Source organism: Lycium ferocissimum, chromosome 2 (assembly GCF_029784015.1).
Source record: "Lycium ferocissimum isolate CSIRO_LF1 chromosome 2, AGI_CSIRO_Lferr_CH_V1, whole genome shotgun sequence".
NCBI lineage: Eukaryota > Viridiplantae > Streptophyta > Magnoliopsida > Solanales > Solanaceae > Lycium > Lycium ferocissimum.
This window is the reverse complement of record NC_081343.1, coordinates 69,971,833-69,990,672: the sequence shown is the minus strand read 5'-3', so window position 1 is coordinate 69,990,672 and position 18,840 is coordinate 69,971,833. Positions and strand designations below refer to the sequence as shown.

Genomic DNA, 18,840 nt, shown 5'->3' with positions numbered 1-18,840 from the left:
GTGCTAAGCCTGGGACCAAACTCAATATATAAAAATAGATATTTTAATTGAAGAAATATAATTTTTGTTAGTAATAATTAAATTTCAAATAATTATATTTTCAATATATAAAAGCAAAACGTTAATTTCACTCGTTTAATATATTCATTTTGATGAAATTATTTACTTCAAATCAGACGCGACTAGAATTTGAAGTTTATGAGTTCTGAATCCTAATTTTTAAGTTATTTTCTAAATTAATGATTTATACATATTTAATGAACTTTTAAGACAAATACAAAATTTGAACCAAAGTATTACCGAATCCGACCAAAATCATAGCCGACACCCTAACTCCGTCCTGCTTCACACGTATTTTGTGTTAAAAGATTAATTTTAGTTAACCAAACAAGAGATTTTAACGATAACCCGATCTTGACTGATAACACCGTCTTCATTTTGAACACTATATGACATCGTTTAATAATTTTTAGAACTAACTGAAAATCATTTTAGTAAAAAAATAAAATAAACACATATGAGCTCATTAAAGTATAAATATAAAGTAAAAGAAACGGCTACATGTAAGTAAAAGAATTTTCATAAATTTTCAACTTATGCACTTTCGGCTCTGCCCAACTTATGGTCTCCCAAACTTGAGCCTTAGCGTCTTGTGCGAAAGCTAAAGTCAATCATACCTGTTTTTACGGCAAAATAACATCGTATTATTAAAGTGTGAAATTACATTACAAGAAAATGGCAAAATTGTGACGGACAATACAAATTTTTTTCTTATTGGACTTAGATGAAAGAAAAAGAAAAAAAGAAAAAAAAAAAAAAAGAGAAGCTTGGAATAATTGCTGATAGATTTTAGACACAGGAGCAGTAGCGGCTCAATAAAATTAGTGGCCTAAAGCCAAATCTTAACAAGACGTCTCAAGTGTATTTGATAAAATTAACGTGCATCTCGTGCACCACACGTGCATCTCGTGCACCACACGTGCATCCTATGAAATGTACACATCGTTGCAGTAGCCAATTCTTAAATCGTACTCCCTCCATCCCTATTTAAGTGTCTTACTTTGACGTACAAAGAAGTATTCTTGATTTTGGGTTTTCCATATCCAGCTGCGGCTCAAGTTCAGGCTACGACAAGTCGAGTGCCGCCAAAAGAGCCGACATGGCACATCTACTTTGCAATTTTCGCTCTAATACTATTATTTATTGTATTTGTTTGTATGTATTGTCTTAGTCAGTATCGCCGATCGGAGATGCCAGATGCTCATGCAGAAATAGAAATGCAGAGGCATCTAGTTGACCCAAAACCGTTTCCTGAGGATGGAGGTCGAGAGAGATGTAGTATATGTCTCAAAGACTTTGTCATAGGAGTATCTGTACCGGTTCTCTCTTGTGAGCACAGACCGTCATTGCATCAGTAGATGCATGTCGACTGGTGATACCCAGTGCCCACTTTGTCGCCAAGACGTTATGATTTAAGTCTTTAGGATAGATATTAGGATAAATTTTACCTTTTATGTAATTAATTTAATTTTCATGTATCTAGTGGGTTGTTCTGTCATTATTTTGACATTGAGAATTTTGAATTACCTTTTGTTTGCTTTCTCAATATTCTTTGGTAGGATAAGAGAAATAATCTCCTATATAAAACTAGCATCGTTAATGTGTAATTTAATTTGATTCTTATTTCTCTATTTCCCGTCATTGGGAGTATCCATCATTTATTGTTAAAAAGTTTTATATTTTTTTGTGATGGACTTTTTCTTCTTTTTTGTTTTTTATTACAAATTGATGAATTTATGAATTATCAATTTTAAAGAAACTTTAAAACTGTTAAAGTTACTCCAATTCTAGCACTGCAATACTAAAAATTGTGTCACTTGTTTTGAATTCAACAAAATTCATTAATTATTAACCCAATTCTTTTTTGAAAGTCGAGACTTAAGAACTCAAAAACAAAGTTATACATGTGAAATTGAATGTGTAACTGAAACCAAACATCCGAGCGACCAATTAATAAAAGGAATAACAAACAACTCAAATGAGTCCACAAACACGACTTTTCCTATATGATTATCAGCGTTGCAATTCTTCGCTAACTAATTTTATGCACATTCATTGCTTTGTACTTTATACCTCGTGACATACGTCTTTTTTGCTAGGAGTTTTATCTACTTTAATTGGTAATTCATCTTTGAAGGGGCATCGTGTCACTAATCAAAATGACAAGAAAAACATTCATGCAGATATAGCGAGAAGAAAAAGTACATGTTCAATGGTGATCAACATGACATTCCATATGATAAATATGGATATATATCACCAATACCCTCACGTTATGCATTGTGTAGTATTTTTGTGGTATGTACATAGAAGATCTGTTATATTGTACTTGTGGGTATGTGTTAATATGAAAAATATACCATACAAAGGGAAGATTGATAAGGGTAAGAATATTGTGCAGGATAACACAAACGAGAAGATAATTAATATAATAATTTATACATATTAATTACATTTATTCGCACGTGCATGAGAGGAAAACATCTTCCTCCCTGGCTAGAGTTACTTTTCATCATGGTTAATGGTGTAAGTCGCAATTTAAATATCTTATTTGCTTTCAGGTCATATTTTGGCTCCGGGACATTAAGACACAAATACGAGAACTACGAGATCATATGTTCCCTTATACGTGTTGAATTTATCTGATTTCCTTTTATTTTAATTATTTCTTAAGGGTCTTATTACCTATGCTATAAGATCGATCTCCAACAGTCCAACTGTCACATTGTTTTATTTGGTAATAGCTAGTTTATTAGTCCAATGAGGAATAGATTTTTCAAGTGAGGAAGATATTCGCTCAAGACCAGTTAAGATAATACTTAAGTAGGATATGTTACTCCAACAAATAGTTCATAATCTTCTTTAGAAAAATATGTATATACAATCAAAGACCAATCTTCTTTATAAAAATATGTATATGTTACATCCCGTATTTTGAACGACGGGACGATTCGGGTTAACTATGATAAGTTAGGATTAAGACCATTCCGGGGTACGAAGTCGGGACGTGTGACCTTCGATTTTGTCGTAAGACCTAAGTGTGTATGACGTTATTGGAATGGAATCATCAAAGAAACTTCGGGACCAAAAGTGGAATTAAGGGAAGTTGGCCAATAATTGAAAGAAATTGAGGAAAGAAAAGAAGCCATTGGCCGGCCACCTTAGGAGTGGGCCATGGCCACATGGTTGGCTATTAGTTGTAATAAGGAATGACTTAAGGACCATTATATCATCATCTTCATTAGCTAGAAAGATCAAGAAAATTGAAGAGCAAGAACAAGCTCCCATTCGGCCAAGAATTTCCAAAAACAAGACCAAAAACTAGCCTTCTAAAAATTATTTCTTCTAAGCAAACCTACTAATTTGAGGGTGCTTAGTAACGTGGAGTTGTTGTTTTAAGCGTTGGATTGTTCGTTTTCGTCTTTGACCAACTTTGGACAAATGAAGGAGTTGTGAAGAAAGGTAAATTCTAATCTTGTTTTATGAGTTATGAAGGGTTTATGTGTGTTGTTGTATGTTGTTATGGATGAAATTCATGAGATATGGCATTATGAAGTTGTAGCCGTGTGGTGTGTTGTGTAGTAGTAGTAATGGATTAATTGTATTTAGTGTGTTTGTGTGTTGTTATGAAGAAATGGATGGAAGTCATGGAAGTTGTGTGATGTTGTTGTGGCCGAAAATGGACAATTTTGTATGCTAAAGGATGAACTTATTCTATGTAGTATGTTTGGTTGTTGTAGAGTGTTGAAATGAATGAAAATCATAAAGTATATATGTATGGTGTGTTGGCCGAATATGGCCTTTTGTATGAGTCAAGAAATGAATTAGTTTTCTTGGAATTTTGGTTGTTGTTGTTATGTAGATTCTATGTTGGAAATAAGAGTTTAATGATTCAAATTGGTATAGTGTATGGTTGTTTTGGAGGATTTTGTGTATTTAGTGTGATTTTTATGTTTATGGAAATGGCATGGTTAGAGTATAGATTGTTGGAGTAAATCATGATTTGAAATCGAGGAATGTGTTAGAGTTGAAGTTCTCGATCATTTCGGGTGGAATGGAGAGTTTGTTGGATTGTTGGAAATATTGTGTGTATTGTTTAAAGAGTTCTTGAATGTTGTTTGAATGGTTTTGGATTGATAATTGAATGTGCGTTGGTTTGATTACATGTTGGTTTGTAAGTAGTAGTTGTGGTAAGATTGGAATATTGTTGGAATGTGTGGAGAAGGATTTTTAATGTTCGAATGCTTTCGAATTGATCATATTGTTGGAATGATTGTTGGTTTGTTGTGTTGTTGAGTTTGGCGGTTGAATTCTCGGGGTTGGTCCATTTATAAAGGAAGTGTGTGTTAGTTTGAAATGAGCTCTTAAGTCTTATGGTTGACGTTGGTATTTGTTAATGTCATGTAGATCTTGGGAGTTCGAGATATAAGTTTGAGTTGGATTAGCGTTGTGTGCGAGCGAGGTATGTAAAGCTTAACCCTTTTTTTCTTTTGGCATGTCTTAGTTCAATATAGGCTATGATACTAGCCTGTCGAAATTCCATTCGTATAATCGATGTCTATTTTGTCTTTTGGCACTCGTATGTTGATGTGAGAAAATATTGGTTTTGATGTTGTTGGAAAAAATTGATTTTAAACTTGCATAAAAACTTGGTTTTCAAAAGAGTTTTATTTTAACGATGTTGAAACTACGAACGCTATAACTTTCGACTAAGGGCTCGGATTGCCTCGATATCGTAAGGTTATGACGTTTATGTTTTTCATATATCTAATGGGTCGACACTGTTCTATCACCTTCCTTTGTACATTTCGGATGACGTTTGGAAGAGTTTGGTATAACGATTTTCCCGATCCCAAGTATGATCATTTTACTTACTTTTTGAACCTATGGTAATGATTTTATGCATATGGTTACTCACGACTTTCTCTGCGGTTTGTTGGTACATCAATTTTTATGATATATATATTCTTATTTCATTTCCCGAGACCTCGCTTCCGGTTCCGTTTATCATATGGCTTATGATGTGTTGTGAGATTTTTTTGTACGTTTGTGTGTGTTAAGATTATATTTTGTTTTTGCATGCTTTCTATCTTAAAAATAAACATTTGGCATTTTGGAAATGTTGACCAATTTACCGTATTTTACTCGCTTTTGCATACTGATATTGAAAAATGTTTTCCTCCATAGTTTGAAACACACTATCTGTTTTCTTGGAGTGCTCACTTTTATCCGGAGCCTACATCTATATCTATATATGTGTGTGTGTTGAATACGGCGGGGCCTCCATATGATTACATTGGTTTGTTTAGAGGCTGTAGATGTATATATGTGGGTTGTGTGCCTACCACATGTGTGTTTGTATATTACATGTTTTGGGCCGGTGCGCCGCATAGCCTTACGGCGATATATGTATATATATATAAGATGTGTTTGAAGTAGCGTTTGATATTTGAATATGTGTGTGATTCTAGAGTACGATTTCTATCCGTCTCGCATGAAATGTTTATTGGAATATGGTCGTTTTCTCATGCATGAAATGCACAGAAATTAAATCATACTCTTCCATCCCGTAATTACTTTAACGTAAAATAAGCATTCTTAATTTTGGCTTACCCATATCCAGTTACGGCTCAAGTTTGGACTACGGCAAGTACGGTGCTGCCAAAAGAGCCGACATGGCACATCTACTTTGCAATCGTTGGTTTAATACTATTATTTATTGTATTCTTGATTTTGGCTTTCCTATATCTAGCTACGATGGAGGTTGAGAGAGATGTAATATATGTCTTGAAGACTTTGTCATAGGAGTATCCATACGAGCTCTTCTTGTGGTGTCCACCATCATCGGTAGATGCATGTCGACTGGTGATACTCGATGCTCATTTTGCCGCCGAGACATTATTGTTTAAGTCTTTAGGATAGATATTAGGATACATTTTACCTTTGATGTAATTATTTTATTTTTCATATATCTAATGGGTTGTTCTATCATTATTTTGACATTGAGAATTTTGAATTATATTGTAATACAAATATGTATACTTCCACCGGTTAACTTTCTCTGTCACCAATTTTCGAACTTATTTCATTCAACTTCTATCATTATGTGAGATTTTTTGTTGTGTGTGAAGATTAAGTTGTTACTTTCTTATTTTGACCAACCGTACAAGAGAATATTGAAAAATGTTTTCCTCCATACCGAACACACATCTAGTCATCTAAGTATGGTCTCTATTGAATATAGATGAGCTATCCATTTGTGCGTTACATGTGCATCTCGTGCGCCGCATGGAGGTCTTTAGAGAGTACGATTTCTCGTGCATGAAATGTACATCTTGAAATCATGACTTTGTCTTACTCTGACGTACAAACAAGTATTCTTGATTTTGGCTTTCCTATATCTAGCTACGGCTCAAGTTCGGGCTAAGGCAAGTCGGGTGCCGCCAAAAGAGCCGACATGGCACATCTACTCTGCAATCTTCGGTTTAATACTATTATTTATTGTATTTGTTAGTATGTATTGTCTTGCCGACTGGAGATGCCAGCTGCTCCGGCAGAAATAAGAATGCAGAGGTATCCAGTTGAATTAGAACCGTTTCCTGAGGATGGAGGTCTAGAGAGATGTAGTATATGTCTTGAAGACTTTGTCACAGGAGTATCCGTACGGGTTCTCCCTTGTGAGCACATGTATCACCATCATCTGTGCATGTCGAGACTTTGTCATGGTTTATGTCTTTAGGATTAGATATTATGATAAATTTTACCTTTTATGTAATTAGTTTAATTTTCATGTATCCAGTGGGTTGTTCTAACATTATTTTGACATTGAGAATTTTGAATTATCTCGAATTTTGAATTATCTTGTTATACAAATATGTATATTTTCTCCTGTTAACTCTCTCTGTCACCAATTTTCGAATTTATTTCATTCAACTTCTGTCATTATGCAAGAGGCGAAAATGAGAGAGCAACAAGAGGCAAGAATCTAGTGAAGAAATGACTTTTTCTTTTTTTAAGGTTAATATATAAGATCAATAGAAGAAAGTAACATGAAAAATAAAGTGCAACAGATGGAGCTGCTCCTCTCTTAACCAGAGGTCTCGAGTTCGAGCTTGGATATGAAAAAATCTTAGCGCTTCCCCCCAATGTGCCATACGCGACACAAATCCGGATTAATCGGGCTCCAATACTGATACGGGCACCAGATAAAACCAAAAAAATAGGTAAAATAAGGTAAGAAGTTCGACAGCTTTTGAAAAGTACATCATAAGAACAAAAAGTAAATTTGATTTTAAAAAATAAGATCAAGAGCTAAAAGTAATTAATTGAAAAGTTTGACATTTTATTGAGAAATTTTGTGAAGACTACAAAAGTTCCTTCGTTATCCCTTATTTCTAGCAGTAATTTCGAAAATTGAATATGAAACGATACTGTTCCTATAAAGTTTATATTTAAAAGTTAATCCCTCCGATTCAAAATAAGTGTCCAGTTAGCATTTTTCTCACCATTAATAAAATATTAACTCCTATAAGAAAACACAAACTCCTAGAAAAAAAGAAGGTATTTGAACTAAACTATCTTTAATTAATACAACTTTTGTTTATTTATTGACTTGAGTAAATAGAGGCAAATTTGAAAAATAAAGTTAATTTTTTCTTGATTATGTAAATGAACACTTATTTTGAATTAAAATAAAAAGGCTAAGTGGATGAACCGGAGGGAGTAGTAAAAAAACTTTCTTTGACTAGGATTACACTATTGGTTAGTTATTAACTTTAGAAAATTTTAGATGGTGGAAAAGAGAAAATGCGCTTTTGGAATCCAATAGTAATCCGTAACGGTCTCACCAAACGCCACCTCATCACCTCAATCAGTTTACGTTTTCATCGAACCGCGCGCCCGTGAAGAATCCTGTGCAGACAGTTAGAATATACGACATCGTAATCCACATAAAGTACTATGGTACATTACGGTCGTCGTTAATCTTGACCCAAATTTTAGCATTATTATTGTATTGTATTTTCTTATTTTTGTATTCTATATATATATATATGTGTGTGTGTGTGGGGGGTTTCTTTAGCCTCGATATTATCCTAATATCTAGCTATATTTTTGCTTGTTGCTATTAACTATTTTTCGTCTTCCTATGAGCTGAGGGTCTCTCGAAAACAGCCTTTGCATATATTTTACTCTTTTCAGGCTCGACTTGTAAAATTATACTGGATGTGTTAGCTTACGGTGTGTGTACATCCAGGAGCGGATTTAGAGCATGCCGAGGGTGTTCACCCGAACACCCTCGGCAAAAAATTACAGTGCATATATAGGGTAGATTTTCTGTGTTTATGTACATATATTAACTTTTGAACACTCTGAATAAATGTCAAAGGTTAGCTCAAGCGGTCCAGGGTGTTCAAAATTATCATTGCGTCCTAGGTTTGATCGGATTGACAACATTATTTTTTATATTTAGCTTTTAGGGCCTGTTTGGAAAGCCACCCAGGTAATTGGAATTGGGTGTAATTACATAGTTTGGCTTGCTTGTTTGACTAAGTAATTACACAGTTAGGTAGGAATTGGGTGTAATTACACTCTCCAATTCTCAAGGGGGGGGGGGGCTGAGAATTGGGTGTAATTACACTCTGTAATTACAGGGTTACTTTTTAATTTTATTTTAATTTCTTTTTTATTTTAATTTATTTTTATTTATAATATTTAATTTCTTTTTAATTTTATTTTAATTTCTTTTCTTTTCTAATTTATTTTTTATTTCTATTATTTAATTTATTTTTTATTTTTACTTTTTAATTATTTGTATTTTTAAAAATATATTTTTCTTTTTATAGAATTTATATTTCATTTCATTTCTTCTCATTCCCAGCCTTTACTTCTTGTGGTTCCATGTAATTGCTCGAATTTTTTTTAGTTTTTTATTTTATTCATTTAGCATAACCGTGTTAATATTCTAATTTTTGAAACTACATCTCTTAATATTAGAAAGAATGAGTCATTAACAAACTTGGCATATAATAAGTGACGCTATTAAAGTAGAATTTCGTTGTGAATGAGGTTATAGACTTATATTTTCTCTTTCTTTTGAATTATAGGAGTATTTACTTATGTTACGTTGAAACATACTTATGTAACGTTGGAATTTGATATAAGAGTATTATGTTAAAAAAAAATTCTTTTGGATTTTGAATTTAGGTTATATTTTCGATTTTAAAAATATTTGCTTTAGTACTATTGATTTGTTATTTCACTTTGCATGTTGTTTATTTTTCACTTAAAGTTGATAGAATTATTGTCAAACATTTGATTTAGTGTTATGGCATTATATTTATAAATATTCTTTCTTTGTCAAAGATCCAATCCAGTGATGTTCTCGCAAAAAAGGTATGCTTTTAAGTTTTATAATCAATTAAAATTTAAATATTATTAATTTGAAATTATAAATCAATTATTTTTTACAATATTAGTTACAAATGTATGATTACTAATTAACATATTTTCACGAAGCAATGTATTATTAGATAACTAATTTAATATCATTTATAAAGGCACATATTTTTTAAATATTAATTTTAAATTTTTATAATTAAATTTTATTTTTAAATTAAACTAACTGTGTAATTACACTTGTGCAACTAAATAGCACATTTGTAATTACACTGTAATTACATTATGTCAAACAAATAAGCCATTGTAATTACAATACTGTGTAATACGAGGGTAGTAATTACACCAATTCCAATTACTAGGTGACTTTCCAAACAGGCTCTTATTGTTTTTTCGAACCCCCTGAGTGAAAATCCTGATCCACCACTGTGTACATCCTACTCTTTGTGGACTAGAATACACCGGCTATGTTTGTTGTTGTTAATCTTGACTCCACGTGGACGGTTAGAATGAATTACGTCAGTTAGTCAGTCCACGTAGTCAAAATTCCGGATAAAGCCAAAAAAGTTTTGCTATATTTAGCTGCTCGTTCACTGTTCATTCTCTTTACATAAAATTGAAAACTTTCTGTTGGCCAACTACTTTACTTGTCCTAGAAAGTCCTCATTTTTTCTTCCTCCTAATTTCAACCAAATCACTCGCTACCTTGAAAATTTATGGAAACAAGATTGTCCATATTCCATTGTGTAGATGTTTCTACTTTCCTTGTTCTTGCAAGTAAATGTAAAAAAGTTAGGAACTTACAGCATGTTTATCACTTCACCGACAGTGGAAGCAAAGGATCTTAGTACTTAAAAACAAAGTTAAGAATTTTGTGGAAAAACAACTATATGGGGTTTACTTTTTTTCACACCCCATTACCAGTTTTGGTATTTTGATGGCTATTTGAAGTTAAGTATATGAGAAAAGAAGGAGCTTCACGTTAAGAACTCTTCCATTTTTGTTATTCAAGTTACTTGTTCACACTTGGAGTTAATTTGTTTCTTATTTTGTAACGTGTTGGTTGTTAGCCAAGTTTCTTGAATTTAATGCGTGGAATAAATTAGTGTCATCAATATTTTGAGGAACTTCAGGGATATTATTTCTTGGCTTCGAGTTGGAGAAAAATGGTAGGTGGTAAGATGAAGATACGTTTTAGTAAGATATATAATTTTTCGTGCATGAAGTGTTCGATTAAGGAAGAACATAGTCAAATTGGGAAGAGTGGTTTCTCAAGGATTGTGTATTGTAATGATCCTGATAATCCAGAACAATTACAGCTTAAGTATAGGGGGAATTATGTGTCTACTACAAAGTATACAGCAATTAATTACATACCAAAGTCATTGTTTGAGCAATTTAGGAGGGTTGCAAATATATACTTTCTTGTTGTTGCTTGTGTTTCATTTAGTCCTCTGGCTCCTTATACAGCTAGTAGTATTTTAGCGCCTTTGTTGGTTGTGATTGGGGCAACGATGGCGAAAGAAGGGATCGAAGATTGGAGGCGCAAAAGGCAGGTATATGTTTAATGTATTTGATGTTTAAGAATCTTTTGTGTTAGCTACTAGTTAATTCCAGTTTCAAAGGTTTTTATACTCTGTTTTTCTGGCTGGATCAAATAGCTTACGTTAGTGTTCCAGTCCCCGTTCACCAATCACCAGTTACATTCTAGCTAGGATGAAAAGTAAGCAGTAAGGTTGTGTTTGGTATGAAGGAAAATGTTTTCCCGGAAAATAGCATTTGGCAAGTAAGCATAAGAAAATTATCTTAAGAGCATTTATATGTAATCTAGCAAAAAAATATGAGTGTGGGATGGGGTGGGGAGTGTGGGTTCGAGGGTGGCGGGGTGGAATGGTCAAGGTGTGGGGGTTGGAGGTGTTGGGTGGATGGGGTGGAGATAATGAACTTGGAATTTCACTTATGGAATTTGTTTTGAACTTGGAATTTCACTTATGGAATTTGTTTTCTCTACTTCCATTAGGGAAGTCATTTTACTCATTTTTAAGGAACTCGTTTTCTTAGAAAAAATGTTTTCCTTGAATTTTGACTGACCAAACATGAGAAATCCAGAAAATGTGTTCGTCCATACCAGACACACCGTAAAATGAACTTTTTTCTGCATGGTTAAATGAGCTAGGATTTAACTTGGACAATGTGGTTGAGCAACTAATGATAATGACTTTGAGGAAGTGTTAATTTCACAATGAGACTACAGAAAGAAATGTTAACTAGATACTTGTCATATGTTTATGATGTGGCTACACAATAATACTCATAAAAGAATAGAAACAAAGAGATATGTGCTGAAGCACTTTTCAACAAAAATAAAGAAAAAAATAGTGAAAGAATATCCATTGGCATACATGAAGATAATAAGATATCACTGCAACTCAACCCCCAGTAGATTAGATTTTTTTTTTTTTTTTTTTTTTAAAGTTTGATAGTATATCTCAGTTTCTCTCGAGCCGAGGTCTATCGGAACTAGCATCCCTATCAAACTTTTTCTTTAAAAAAATAAAATTATTTGGAAAAGAAAGAAAATAAATTCAGTGACTTTCTTATTCAGTGACTTTCTTCACCCGCTGGTTCATAGCATAGCTAGTAAATGAACATGTTCTGTAACTGAGCTTCCTTGAATAATTGAGAAATAAAAAGATATTTTCTCAAGCGTAAATGTTGACTGCTTGATACAGCTCAATCTCTATCATTTTATTTCCCTGTTGGGTGAATGCAACATTCTTTGAAAAGGATAATTACTTAGAATAGTTACTAATTGTTGCACCATAAATCTCAGGCAGATGTACTATAATTTGAGAAGTCTGGAGGTCATGTCGAAAAACATCACTAGGACTTTCTGTGTCTTTAGTTGTGTAATTGCAAGGTTGTACTCTTTCGTTCGGATCATCACTTTGCTTTAGTCTATGTTGGCGTGCTTTTGGTATATTGTAAGCAAGTTCAGGTATATATTCAATTGTATTTCTTGTAAAATTTGAATTCTTTTGATGCAATCTTTTTTTCAGGATATTGAAGCCAATAACCGGAAAGTAAACGTATACACTGAAAATCATACTTTCCAAGAGACTAGATGGAGAAATTTACGAGTTGGTGATCTTATTAAGGTGTACAAGGATGAATATTTCCCCGTTGATCTGCTTTTGCTTTCATCTAGCTATGAGGACGGCATATGTTATGTTGAAACCTCCAATCTTGATGGAGAGACTAACCTTAAGGTGAAGCATGCATTGGATGTCACATCCTCCCTGCACGATGATTCTTCTTTTCGAAATTTTAAGGCTGTTGTAAAGTGTGAAGATCCAAATGAAGATCTTTATACATTCATTGGAACTCTGTATTATGAGAATCAGCAACACCCTCTTTCAGTGCAGCAGATTCTTCTGCGAGATTCCAAGCTACGGAACACTGATTATGTTTATGGTGTGGTTATTTTTACTGGTCATGACACAAAAGTCATGCAGAATTCTACAGATCCTCCTTCTAAGAGGAGTGCAATTGAGAAAAGGATGGATAAAATAATATATGTTCTTTTTGGTACCTTGATTACAATAGCTTTTATTGGATCTATCTTTTTCGGGATTGAAACTACGAATGATATTCGTGGTGGGAAATTAAGGAGGTGGTATCTTCGACCAGACAAGACAAGTGTGTTTTATGATCCCAAAAGAGCCACACTGGCTTCATTTTTCCATTTCCTAACAGCCCTTATGTTGTACGGGTACTTGATTCCCATTTCGTTATATGTGTCTATTGAAATTGTTAAGGTTTTACAGAGCATCTTCATCAATCAAGATAGGGAAATGTACTACGAGGAAACAAATAAGCCAGCTCATGCAAGAACATCTAATCTGAATGAGGAACTTGGGCAGGTTGATACTATTCTCTCTGACAAAACAGGCACTTTAACATGCAACTCTATGGAGTTCGTTAAATGTTCAATAGCAGGTGTTGCTTATGGCCGTGTTGTGACAGAAGTAGAGCGGGCCCTGGCAAAGCGAAAAGGAGATGGCGATACTTCCAATGATGTGGAGGAATCAAGTGACCCTAAATCTATTAAAGGATTCAACTTCAAAGATGAGCGTATAATGAATGGTCAATGGGTCCATGAGCCTCATCGAGATATGATACAAAAGTTTTTCAGAGTGCTGGCGGTTTGTCATACTGTTATTCCTGATGTGGACAAGAAAACAGGTGAGATCTCGTATGAAGCGGAATCACCAGATGAAGCTGCCTTTGTCATTGCAGCAAGGGAACTTGGTTTTCAGTTCTTTGAAAGAACACAAAGTAGAATTACACTGCATGAGTTGGATCATCGGAGTGGTAAGATGGTTGACAGGTAAACCTTTGATTTGGTTTTTTCTTCTATTGGAATCTTAAATATTAGGAAGTTCTGTTCAATGGTGTGAAAGTGGATTGCCCACATCAATTAACTGCTAAGTGGTTTAGAGAAAGAAAACAAAAGAAAGAAAAACAGCTTAAGCTTTTAAATGAGATGATCACAAATTCAACAAGAAGAGATGTTATCCTCAATGCATTTGCCCGTTCTTTATCTATCAATTGATTATGGAGTTTTCTGTTTGGAACAGTCTATCAATTGATCATGGCTTTCATTTTTACCCTTTTCCTTTATTAGTTATATTGCTTTTTACCTGACTTAGTCTTCATTTCAGATCATATCAGCTCCTTCATGTCTTAGAGTTCAGTAGTTCGCGGAAGAGAATGTCGGTAATTGTAAAAAATGTTGAGAACCAGTTCTTGCTCCTCTGCAAGGGTGCAGACAGGTCTTAAATCTTAAACATGTGATTCAAATCCTCCGATTCTCTTAAATGTAGACTGATTTCTTGTTACTCGTAATATTTCTTTTTGTTAGTGTGATGTTCGAACGGCTTTCAAAAGATGGGCGGGTCTTTGAGGGTATAACAAAGGAACATCTTAAACAATATGCTGAAGCAGGATTGCGAACTCTGGTAGTAGCTTACCGTGAGCTTGATGAGAAAGAGTTCCAATCATGGGAACAAGAGTTTTTGAATGCCCAAGCTTCTGTCACAGCAGATAGAGATGCTTTGGTGGATGCCACGGCTGACAAGATAGAAAGAGACTTAATGCTCCTTGGTGTTACTGCTGTCGAGGACAAACTTCAAAAAGGGGTGAGCTTTAATCTTTAGGTGTATATTGCTTGCAATCAACAGAGCTTGTGATTTCCTGTTTTGCTTTGCATTATACTTGACCTGTCGTGGATGCTATTATAATGATATGCACCCTTAGGGGTTGTTTGGTAGGTTGTATTAGGTAGAATGATGCTGGTATAAAATTTTAGTACAATGTTTGGTTACACATTTAAGTCTAGTACCACTAATGCCAATATACTTATACATCCTATTCAGTACTATTCTTTTACATAGTAAACCATAGCATTAACTATAACAGTACTATTCTTATACTTATACATCCTATTCAGTACTATTTAGAAATTATGCAATGCATGTTATTTTTAATACAACAAACCAAACAGTCGATAAGAAATAATGCCAGCATAATTAATCCCAACATTACTAATCCCAGTATAACTTGTCTTCGAACCAAATGAGCCCTTAATGTTAGGGAGTCATTTTCCAATACTAAACTGACTACTGCAGGTCCCCGAATGCATTGATAAACTTGCAAAAGCTGGAATTAAGATTTGGGTCTTAACTGGTGATAAGATGGAGACGGCTATCAATATTGGGTAGGTTTTACTAGTAAAATGATGCAACTTCCTATGTTTAAACTATGAATGGCATTCTCAGTGTCTTTTTGAATGACATGTAGGTATGCTTGTAGTTTATTAAGACCAGATATGAGGCAAATTATAATTACTTTGGATTCTCAAGACATATTGGTCTTGGAAAACCAAGCAAACAAGGAGACTATTGCAAAGGTACAGGATATTATATATATATATTTTTTTTTGCCTACAATAACACCAAAAAAAAAATGTTTTTCACCAAGTTCAATTGTCTTAGGCTTTGCATGATAGCATTACAAAGCAAATAAGGGAGGGAATGTCACAAGTAAACTCAAGCAAAGAAATTACTGCATCATTTGGTTTGATCATAGATGGCAAATCATTGTCATTTGCTCTTGACAAAAAACTGGAAAAATCATTCTTGGAGCTTGCAATAAATTGTGCATCTGTTATTTGCTGCCGCTCCACTCCTAAACAAAAAGCTCTTGTAAGTGCCATCCCATGCAGTTATGTATTTAGACAATTTTGTCCATGAACTGTTTGCAAAGTTTTGTTCCATTTTAGGTTTTGTGATCATTTTGAATAATCTGACAAAAATCTTTGAAGATATGCAGGTTACTAGATTGGTGAAAGTTGGAACGCACCAAAGAACGTTAGCAATTGGTGATGGGGCAAATGATGTAAGCATGCTTCAAGAGGCTGATGTTGGGGTTGGTATCAGTGGTGTTGAAGGAATGCAGGTTATTTCTTACTTAGTTCTTATTATCCTTTTTCCTTCCTCTCTCTATTTCTTAGTATTTGGACTCTTTCTGATGTATTCTTTTCTCCAACGGGAATTAACTTTCTGAGTAATAAACTTGAAGATAATTGCGCCTTCTACTTAGTGTGGTGCATATCAACAAACTTCAAGTTCTTAAAGAAGGAAACTGCTAGCCTAGTAGCTGCTTATAATTAGTGTGCATAATGTATAGTCCGACTTTTACGAACTCTTGAAAGATTTAATTTGGTATGTTTTTATTTATCAATAGTCATAGTTGTGGAGAATTAGGAATTGATGTTAATAATCAAGGTGTCGTGACTGAATGAAGTTCAGTGAGCTAATCTTTGGAAAATGGAGAACAGAAGAAGCAACGTGAGAAAGGTAGTTTAGTATTTATTTGGAGTTCTTTTGGGTGAGACACTTTTCCTCTGCTGATAACTATTCCTATTTCAAGTGCCTTATAACTGTTTCACGTTCTTGAACGAGTTTAACTGGTGATTCTGCAATTTTTACTAGGCTGTCATGTCAAGTGATTATGCAATAGCTCAATTCCGTTTTCTTGAGCGCTTGTTATTAATCCATGGCCACTGGTGCTACAGGAGAATATCAATGATGGTAAGTATTCCCATCTTCCGTTGGAGAAACAAAAATAAAATTGTATATGACCAGAAAAATCACATCCTGAAATTTTGCTCATCTTAGGGTCAGTATGCACCAAACAAAATTGCATACCGATATCTTTTTCTTTGTAAAAACTGAACTAAGGTAAATATTTTCTTAAGCAGGCATGCAACATTATTATTTAAGCAGGCGTAAGTAATTAGGTTTTAATAAGAGACATTTATGATCTTCCTGATATCGCTTTGGGATGGTGCAGCTATGCTACTTCTTTTACAAGAACCTCGCATTTGGGTTGACCCTTTTCTGGTTTGAGGGCTTTGCTTCTTTCTCTGGCCGACCTGCTTATAATGACTGGTATATGTCATTATACAATGTCTTTTTCACATCACTTCCTGTGATTGCTCTAGGTGTCTTTGATCAAGATGTTTCTGCACGGCTATGTCTCCAGGTCCGTCTTCTGTTTTATAGTACTTCCTTTTAAGCACCGTCAACAAAATTATATTTATTTTAAAAACATAAAAGCTACATCATATTCACCGATTTACAGCTAGAAAAAAAGCGTGATAAGGAGTTTAAATAAAGGGCTTTCCATTTTTTGCCCGTCGGCCGAAATTAATCACAGGCGCTAGCCAAAATATACAAAACCTATACATTGATTATGTATATCATATGTATATTAATGTGTATTATATGTATGTTTTGTACAATATGTATATTATATGTATATTTATACTTAATATACAAAACCTATACATGTGCTGGCTATTATTATTTTAGCGGTCCAAAAATGTAGTTATGAATGCATAAATCACTTTTAACTCAAGTTACTGCTATATGCAAGTCGAAAAGGATTTCTTTATAATGTCATTGTATTTTTTTTGCAGTTTCCTAAGCTTTATGAAGAGGGAACGAAGAACATTCTCTTCAGTTGGCCTCGCATTTTAGGCTGGATGTTGAACGGTGTTATCTGTTCTATGATCATCTTCTTTGGCACCACCAATTCACTCATGCATCACGTTTTCCGAAAAGATGGTCAACCAGTTGACTATGGAGTCCTCGGAGTGATGATGTACACGTGTGTCGTGTGGACTGTCAATTGTCAGATGGCACTCTCTATCAACTACTTCACTTGGATTCAACACTTATTCATTTGGGGCAGTATTGCCTTTTGGTATGTGTTTTTAGTTGTATATGGCTCTCTTTCGCCTATATTTTCTACAACGGCATACAAAATTCTTGTTGAAGCCTGCGCTCCAAGTCCTTTGTATTGGCTGGTCACAGTTCTGGTCGTTGTTGCAACGTTGTTACCATATGTTACGTACAGGGCGTTTCAAACAGAGTTCCATCCGATGTACCATGATCAGATTCAAAGAAAACGATTAGAAGGTTTAAACAGTGACTCTGCTGAGGAGTTCAGTGATAGAGGCAAACAAAAGATAGAGCTTTAAGAATAGTTTGTAGTTTGTCACATGACATAAAATGACTGTTTAATATGTAAAGTTAATTAAGTTGTGTAAAGTGGATATATAGTAATGCTCAGTGATTGGGGCCAGGCAGTAGAAACTAACGTTTGAAGTGTCATTTTGTGGGTGAATTTTATCATGAGACAGAGATTTTCTTTCTAAAGATATTAATCATATATTTTCGGAAGAAAATTGTGTTGATGTCTTCTCAGTGAATCCTCCTAAATTATAATCCATTAAGTTATTTTAAAGATTTTGTTTCAATTGGAATTTGGTTATTCCCTATTTGTACGAGATGTTTGAATTTCATATTTCCAGTATGTGTATGTATGTAAAAAGAAGAATAAAGGTTTCCGAACGATTGGCTCATAAGTGCCTCATCTTTAAAATGGTAACCCTTCCATTACTCTAATTCATTCACCACTGTTGTTCTGTTCTGTGAATTTTAAAAACAAAAGGGACTTACAAGCAAAAACATAGAAAATTTTATTGGGCAATTAGCAGGAATGTCCTTATTTTTGGGTGATCTTTAATTTTTGCTCTTCGTTAGAACCCTTTGGTTTCGGGTTTGAATTTTCGCTCAGTCAAAAATTAAAAAAAATTCGCAAGACAGAGTTTTTGCATGCAAAACTCTACCTAGTTTCAAACTCTACCTTAAGGCAGCCTTAAAAAATCTCAAACATTACCTGAGTGTACTCAATAATGTGTCCATTCTCATGCCTCAGCCTGTGGAAACAGATCAAAAAGTTACTCAGTTAACA

General features: G+C 34.1%; 1 protein-coding gene across 2 annotated transcripts; it reads left to right on the top strand.

Moving 5' to 3' along the window:
* The first annotated feature begins 10,091 nt into the window (after positions 1-10,091).
* Positions 10,092-18,285, top strand: LOC132047204 (probable phospholipid-transporting ATPase 8). Of its 2 annotated transcripts, XM_059438159.1 has the most exons (12): positions 10,092-11,012; positions 12,377-12,454; positions 12,516-13,846; positions 14,181-14,291; positions 14,381-14,657; positions 15,147-15,235; positions 15,319-15,427; positions 15,513-15,722; positions 15,850-15,975; positions 16,512-16,610; positions 16,873-17,064; positions 17,501-18,285. In XM_059438159.1, the coding sequence occupies exons 1-12, from the start codon at positions 10,623-10,625 to the stop codon at positions 18,062-18,064; spliced, it is 3,576 nt and encodes a 1,191-aa protein (XP_059294142.1). In that variant the 5' UTR covers positions 10,092-10,622; the 3' UTR covers positions 18,065-18,285. The 2 variants fall into 2 exon arrangements, with proteins under 2 accessions (XP_059294142.1, XP_059294143.1); XM_059438160.1 differs by lacking the exon at positions 12,377-12,454.
* Positions 18,286-18,840: the final 555 nt, after the last annotated feature.